This window comes from Ovis canadensis, chromosome X (assembly GCF_042477335.2).
Source record: "Ovis canadensis isolate MfBH-ARS-UI-01 breed Bighorn chromosome X, ARS-UI_OviCan_v2, whole genome shotgun sequence".
Taxonomy (NCBI): domain Eukaryota; kingdom Metazoa; phylum Chordata; class Mammalia; order Artiodactyla; family Bovidae; genus Ovis; species Ovis canadensis.
The window spans coordinates 18,049,734-18,057,807 of NC_091727.1; the positions used below are offsets into that span (position 1 = coordinate 18,049,734).

The 8,074-nt window shown below is 39.2% G+C and overlaps 1 protein-coding gene across 35 annotated transcripts in view; it reads left to right on the forward strand.

The window, feature by feature from the left end:
* PPEF1 (protein phosphatase with EF-hand domain 1) overlaps positions 1-6,689 on the forward strand; it is a 147,528-nt gene extending 140,839 nt beyond the window's left edge. For all 35 annotated transcript variants that reach the window (XM_070289812.1, XM_070289833.1, XM_070289817.1 and 32 more), the window contains 3 exons: positions 1,901-2,064; positions 4,893-4,977; positions 6,062-6,689. In XM_070289812.1, the coding sequence (XP_070145913.1) occupies positions 1,901-2,064; positions 4,893-4,977; positions 6,062-6,270 (458 nt within the window). In that variant the 3' untranslated portion in view covers positions 6,271-6,689. The remainder of the gene's footprint in view (positions 1-1,900; positions 2,065-4,892; positions 4,978-6,061) is intronic.
* Positions 6,690-8,074: the final 1,385 nt, after the last annotated feature.

Below are 8,074 nucleotides of genomic sequence, written 5' to 3' on the forward strand. Positions count from 1 at the left end.
GGGGGTTCATGTTTGGGAACGCATGTAAGAATTAAAGATATTAAAATTTAAAAAAAAAAATTAAAAAAAAACTATGTAAAACAAAAATGGACTGAACAAGTAGAAGTTGAAAAATCTACTGTCATAGTGGGAGATTTTAACACCCTTCTCTCAGGAACTGAAAGTATAAACAGACAAAAGTTTAACAAACTTTTCGTAAAAGACATATATCGAACACTATCCAACACTGCAGAATATACATTGTTGTCAAGCATAAATAGAACATTTATGTTTGACCATTAAGTGGAACATAAAGCAAATCTCTACAAATTTTGTATTGGAAACATACAGAATAAATTATCTGACATAGTGTTAATTTCAAGATTACAACTACAACTCCAAGATCACTGCGGATGGTGACTGCAGCCATGAAATTAAAAGACGCTTACTCCTTGGAAGGAAAGTTATGACCAACCTAGATAGCATATTCAAAAGCAGAGACATTACTTTGCCAACAAAGGTCTGTCTAGTCAAGACTATGGTTTTTCCAGTGGTCATGTATGGATGTGAGAGTTGGACTGTGAAGAAAGCTGAGCGCCGAAGAATTGATGCTTTTGAACTGTGGTGTTGGAGAAGACTCTTGAGAGTCCCTTGGACTGCAAGGAGATCCAACCAGTCCATTCTGAAGGAGATCAACCCTGGGATTTCTTTGGAAGGAATGATGCTAAAGCTGAAACTCCAGTACTTCAGCCACCTCATGTGAAGAGTTGACTCATTGGAAAAGACTCTGATGCTGGGAGGGATTGGGGGTAGGAGGAGAAGGGGACGACAGAGGATGAGATGGCTGGATGGCATCACCGACTCAATGGACGTGAGTCTGAGTAAACTCCGGGAGTTGGTGGTGGACAGGGAGGCCTGGCGTGGTGCGATTCATGGGGTCGCAAAGAGTCGGACACGACTGAGCGACTGAACTGAACTGAATTACATAAGGTAGCTAGAAAATCCCCTTGGGCTTGGAAATGAGGAATATGCTTCTAAATAACCTTTGTCCTAAGCAGCTAAGTGTGGTGAATGGTCTTGGTGGGGGTATCAGATGACTACTCTTTTTTGAAAGCAGTTTGGCAAAATACATCAGAAGCCTAAAAATGTACATACCTTTAGGTCTAGCAATTCTAGGAATGATCCTAAGAAAATAATGGAATAATTTCACAGCCATTAAAAGAGTGATGTAGGTTTATATTTATTAACATAGATGCATGTCCATGATTGTAAGTAAAGAGTCAGGTTAGAATATCTATGTTTGTTGTGTATGTATGTGTTGCCATATGTAATACACATAATGAAACATATGGTACAATGTATATTTGGCTTTAAGAAATACAAAATATTGTACCTTTATATATGTCCATGTTTATATACATAGAAAAACAGTAGAAATAGTAATGTTTTCTGTTTGTTCAAAATCCTTTCAGATGAGCATATCTTTAATAATCAGAAAGCGAAAGTATATTTTTAAATACTACATGTAATATTAGAGGATGAAAGGATATTACCTAAGAAAATGAGACATGAGCAATATGCTCAAATGTTAAAAGTAATCTTATCTTTTATATCCTTTTGTGTTTTTAAGTCTTCTATTATAATTATACCTTACTTTGTTAATAAGAAAAAGGGAAAAAGATCTAGCATACCCAAATTCTGATCGCTTACCCGTAACAGTAAGGAAAAGATCCATGGAACCCCTAAGGCTTTCTTTAGTTAATCTTCCCTCAGAGCTGTGGGGTCTGGTAGACAGATGATAAAGGGTAGCAGAGGCACCCAGACCTCAAAACCCAGGCTATCTGCTTGCTCCATTGATGAGGCTGCATTTTAAAAAAATCAACTTATCAACCAATTATATGGGCTTTGTTGTTGTTGTTAGGAAAACTTTCAATGGGCCAGTGGGCTTTTTCAATGGAGAATGTTTTGGGGCTGAACTTACCATGGAGATCACTGAGTTCTCATCTGGTAACCACAGACAAAGATGGAAATATTGACTACATGTCTGGCTTCCAGGATGTCCACATTCAGAAACCTGTGAAAGAGGTAAGTGAAATAGCACCAGTTAAAACCTGGCTGGCACCGAATATCCTCTGGACAACTTATGAGTTCCTTAGTTCTTTGAAAAGTTGGAGTGGAATTGGCTAGTGGATGGGCATGGCAGTCTTAGGAAAAGAGCTGGGGCGGGGGGGCGGGGGGGCAGTGTTCCAGGTACATTGTGATCTGTTCAGGAAATTTGTGTGTTGTCAGGACAGCCAAAATGAGAAGAGATGAAAAAGTTTCTGCGAGCAAATCTCTGTCAAATATGTGATTCTTGTCTTAAGTGCTGTTCAGCAGAAGAGCAGATATGAAATCTGTATTTCATGTAATACACTTTTTAAAACACTCAACACACTCCTATTAACTGCCAGTAAGTATAGATACCAAGAAACAAAATTAGAGATACCAAGGGAACATTTCAGGCATAGATAGGCACAATAAAGGACAGAAACGGTATGGACCTAACAGAAGCAGAAGTTATTAAGAAAAGGTGGCAAGAATACAAAGAAGAACTATACAAAAAAACATCTTAATGACCTGGATAACTGCAGTGGCATGATTACTCACCCAAAACCAGACATCCTGGAGTGTGAAGTCAAGTGGGCCTTAGGAAGCATCACTATGAACAAAGCTAATGGAGGTGATGGAATTGCAACTGAGCTATTTCAAATCCTAAAAGATGATGCTGTGAAAGTGCTGCACTCAATATGCCAGCAAATTTGGAAAATTCAGCACTGGCCCCAGGACTGGAAAAGGTCAGTTTTCATTCCAATCTCTAAGAAGGGCAATGCCAAATAATGTTCAAACTACTGCATAATTGCATTCATTTCACATGCTAGTAAAGTAATGCTCAAAATCCTTCAAGCTAGGCTTCAATGGTATGTGAACTGAGAACTTCCAGACGTACAAGCTGAATTTAGAAAAGGCAGAAGAACCAGAGATCAAATTGCCAACATCCATTGGATCATAGTGAAAGCTAGAAAATTCCAGAAAAACATCTACTTCTGCTTCATTGAGTATGCTAAAGCCTTTGTTTGGATCACAAGAAACTGTGGAAAATTCTTAAAGAGATGGGAATACCAGACCACCTTACCTGCCTCCTGAGAATTCTGTATGGAGGTCAAGAAGCAACAGTTAGAACCGGACATGGAATAATGGACTGATTCAAAATTGGGAAAGGAATACGTCAAGGCTGTATATTGTCACCTTGCTTATTTAACTTATATGCAGAGTACATCATGAGAAACACTGGGCTGGATGAAGCACAAGCTGGAATCAAGATTGTCAGAACTAGCAATAACCTCAGATATGCAGATGACACCACCCTTATAGCAGAAAGCAAAGAGGAATTAAAGAGCCTCTTGATGAAGGTGAAAGAGAATGAAAAAGCTGGCTTAAAACTCAACATTCAGAAAACTAAGATCATGGCATCCGGCCCCATCACTGCATGACAAATAGATGGGGAAACAATGGAAATAGTGAGACTTTATTTTCTTGGGCTCCAAAATCACTGTGACTGTAGCCATGAAATTAAATGATGCTTGCTCCTTGGACTAAAAGCAATGACAAACATAGACAGTGTATTAAAAAGCAGAGACATCACTTTGCCAACAAAGGTCCGTCTAGTCAGAGCTATGGCTTTTTCAGTAGTCATGTATGGATGTGACAGTTGAACCATAAAGAAGGCTGAATGTCAGAAGAATTAATTCCTTCCAACTGTGGTGTTGGATAAGACTCTTGAGAGTCACTTGGACAGCAAGGAGATCAAACCAGTCAATCCTAAAGGAAATCAACCCTGAATATTCACTGGAAGGACTGATGCTGAAGCTCCAATACTTTGGCCACTTGATGTGAAGAGCCAACTTATTAGAAAAGACCCTGATGCTGTGAAAAATTGAAGGCAGGAGGAGAAGGGGACGACAGAGGATGAGATGGTTGAATGGCATCCCTGATTCAACGGACGTGAGTTTGAGCAAACTCCAGGAGATGGTGAAGAACAGGGAGGCCTGGTGTGCTGCAGTCCATGGGGTTGCAAAGAGTCGAACACAACTGAGCGACTGAACAACAACAACAAAGTATAGACTTACTGATATGATATCTTATACATTAAGAAATTTAAAATTTAGAATTTCTTATTAAAATGGGAATACCCCAGGGAGAATTGTCAGACCTTCGGTACTCATCAGTAACTAGTTACAATATTGGACTGAAAGCGAGCTGATGGGAACTAGGACTGGGGTGATTGTTTGTAGGGGAGATGAAAAGTTGATCAGAGAAAAGGAAGTAAAAGTGCACATGGGAAGCTAAAATATCCACAGGAAGGAGACTTTTGGCTTCACTTGAGAGACAGTTTACCATGGTGACTGAGCTCACAGGTCTTGGCTTTAGGCCAAGATTTAAATCTCACTTACCAATTATGTGAATCTTCAGAAACTTACTTTACCTGTTTGTCTTCCAGTCTGTAAAATGGGTACAATAATAGTTGTGTTCCTTGGGCCTGTTTTTGAGGACTGAATGAAATAATCCATAGATACTTTGAATGCAGAGCCTGGCACACAGATTTTGCTATCAGTAAATATTGGCTATTGTTATTTACTCCTTCTAGATTCACTTAGGGCCATCCCCTAAGGAACACAGGCTGAAGACACTACAGAACACAAGAGTCTTTTATCTGATTTAAGAGGGTTGGATCTCCAAGGAAGGCTTGCCTTCTCACATTTCTATCTAAATCACATACTCTGAATTGGTGACCATGTTGTGTGTTTGTTACTTTTACTAAAATTGATCTGTTATTAATTCTGTATGTTTTAACATTTAGACAATCTTTATTTTAGGTTCAGTCTACTCTAATTGAAACAGTGTACAGATACCGATCTGACCTGCAAATCATCTTTAATATCATTGACTCTGATCACTCAGGTAAATTTGCTTTGATTGGTTCAGTAGCAGTAGAAAGCAAAGGCTAGTCTGTTTACTTGAAACCAGAATTCTGTTTTCATCTAATGCATTCTTCATCCAAACTAGATTTAACTCAGGGAAGAGGGGAGAGCATGGGGATAAACTCATGTTTAATATTACTGTTTTTTTTAGTTTGGCCACAAACTCTCTATTCAAATCCATGTGGTACAGGCTTATATATCCATTAGTCAGATAAGACCATTTCCTTTTATAAATCACCAGCACAGATGAAAAAAGAATTAACTGTCCATTTAAAAACTCATAATTATTCCTGGCAATAAAAATCATTCCCAGAGTTCTGATTCTGTTTTCTGAACTGAGGACTATGAAAACTCTTTCTGCTTAGGTTTGATGCACAATTATTTTCAAGCTTTAAAAAATATCATCAGATAATCCCCAACTGCAGAGAGCATTAAATACCAAAAAATCATTAATCGAAACACCAAAGTAAGTTACTGTCTATAGAAAATGGTGGAGCCATTGTTTACAGTCCTCTTATTGAGTCTCAGGGCTAATTCTCCCTTTCCTTTCATGTAGCTCTCTCTACCCTCCTCTGTGCCCCTCACCCTTAGGTTTTAGATCTTGTAATTTCTACATTATATGTATTAGTACCACAGTCTGCAGTCCCCTCCCCCACCTTTGGTTCACTGTTTACTCATTCCAGCTTTAGAATAATCTCAGGATCACTTGGTAATTTAAACTGACATATTGTTTCTTTCATTTACAATCTTACTTTTCCATTTCCTTCAGTTTGTCAACAGCCAGGCATTTTTGTTGTTGTTTAGTTGATAAGTCATGTCTGACTCTTTTGCCGCCCCATGGACTGTTGCCTGCCAGGGTCCTCTGTCCATGGGATTTCCCATACAAGAATACTGGAGTGAGTTGTCATCTTCTTCTTCAGGGGATCTTCCTGATTCAGGGATCGAACTCATGTGTCCTGCATTGCAGGCAGATTCATTACCACTGGGCCCCCTGGGAAACCCCACCCCTCCCTAGGATGGGTCTTAAAAATGAATATTCACAGCCTTCTCCTATATTCTTTCAGGCTTGATCTCCATGGAAGAATTTCGTAGCATGTGGAAACTTTTCAAAAGTCACTACAGTGTTCATATTGATGATTCCCAGTTTGATGAGCTCGCCGAAAGGATGGACTTAAACAAAGATGGAAGCATTGACTTTAATGAGTTTTTAAAGGCTTTCTATGTAGTGCATAAATTTGACCAGTTGACCAAATCAGACACCAAGCTTGCATAACAAGAATTAGGGCTTTCCCTCCTTGAAATAGTTGGCCCAAATCTCTGACACAGTCCTTACCGTGACCCTTGAAATCCATACGCAACATTAGAGAGAAGTAGACCCCAATTTCTGCCATAAGTAGATGTATAATGTGGGTATTGTAAGTCCCTAGTAAGCTGTTATTGGTAAGACTAGGTTAAATGTCAGCTTATAGAATTTGACTACAGTAGTGGGAGTCCCACATTGTCAGGTAGAAACTGAATTTGAGCCTAGTGTTGGTCTCTTCGATGCCACCTAACCAGGAGACCTGAGCAGTTTGGAAACATATTGAAAAGAACCCACAGAACACCAGAGGAAAGTACAGCATCTGTGAGTGGCTGAGGGATGGGAGGAGGAATACCAAACTATTAATGGAATAAAGTGTTTCCATCTTTAAACTGTAGTCTTCTTTGGAGATACCATAAACCAGTGATTTTCTGTTGTGGGAGAACCACACTTGAGGGATGGAGGCCATATCAGAATCTTGGGGGAGGCTGTTGGAGTGTATTGTTTGAAAAAGCATAATTTTTCTTGTCTATTGGAGATAAAAAGTGAATACATCCAGATGGAACCCTCTAATTAATATAATTTGACACCTTCATTGGTAAGATGGGGCTTGGCTGTGCATACATTGTGCAGTTTATTCTGCCATTCTGATTGCATATCAAACATAAGAGATTTCCACTAAAGGTGAGTACATGTTTCATTTTTCTCTAAGTTTGGGAACTTCAGGATCTATCAATATGCCAGATTAAATATCAATATGCCTGCCTGCTGCACACACCAGAAATAATGGATCACGTGTAACAAATATCTTTTAAAAATGCATTGCTGAGTTGGCAGGTAAGTAAAAGAAACCCCAAAGGCAAGGGGGAAAAAAGAACATAATTAAATTGCTATTATGGTATTATTACTATGGTTTAAGTGATATTAGCTTTATTCAGCAATATTACATTTGGATGGGATAGACTTTAGAAAAGACTAGCATTTGGATAGAAAGGTCATTGTTGTTGCATAGTTGCTCAGTCGTGTCCAAGTCTGCGATCCCATGGTCTGTAACCCACCAGGCTCCTCTGTCCATGGTATTTCCCAGGCAAGAATACTGGAGTGGGTTGCCATTTCCTCTCCCAAAAGGTCACTGTCACTGCTAAGTTGCTTCAGTCGTGTCCGACTCTCTGCGACCCCATAGACGGCAGCCCACCAGGCTCCCCTGTCCCTGGGATTCTCCAGGCAAGAACACTGGAGTGGGTTGCCATTTCCCTCTCCAGTGCATGAAAGTGAAAAGGGAAAGTGAAGTCGCTCAGTCATGTCCGACTCTTCACGACCCCATGGACTGCAGCCTACCAGGCTCCTCCGTCCATGGGATTTTCCAGGCAAGAGTACTGGAGTGGGGTGCCATTGCCTTCTCCAAGGAATGATTCACCAGGAAGATATAATAGTTATAAAATTATGCATCTAAAAACGTACAGTTTTAAAAGTGATAGAGCAAAAACTGACATAACTCCTGGGAGAAATTGATAGAGGGAGATTTTTAATATACATCTGTCAGTAATTGATCACTTACATAAAAAACTTGTGTATAGAAGATTGGACAACCAAATTAATTTACCTGATCATGTATGTGTGTATGTATTCTGCAATCAGTTTTAGAGAATGCACATTATTTTCAAGCTCATATGGAACATTTATAAAAACTGGTCATGTATTAGACCACAAAACATATCTCAAACACTAAGCAATCAATAACAAAGATACTACATTTTTTATCATGATGCATAATTTT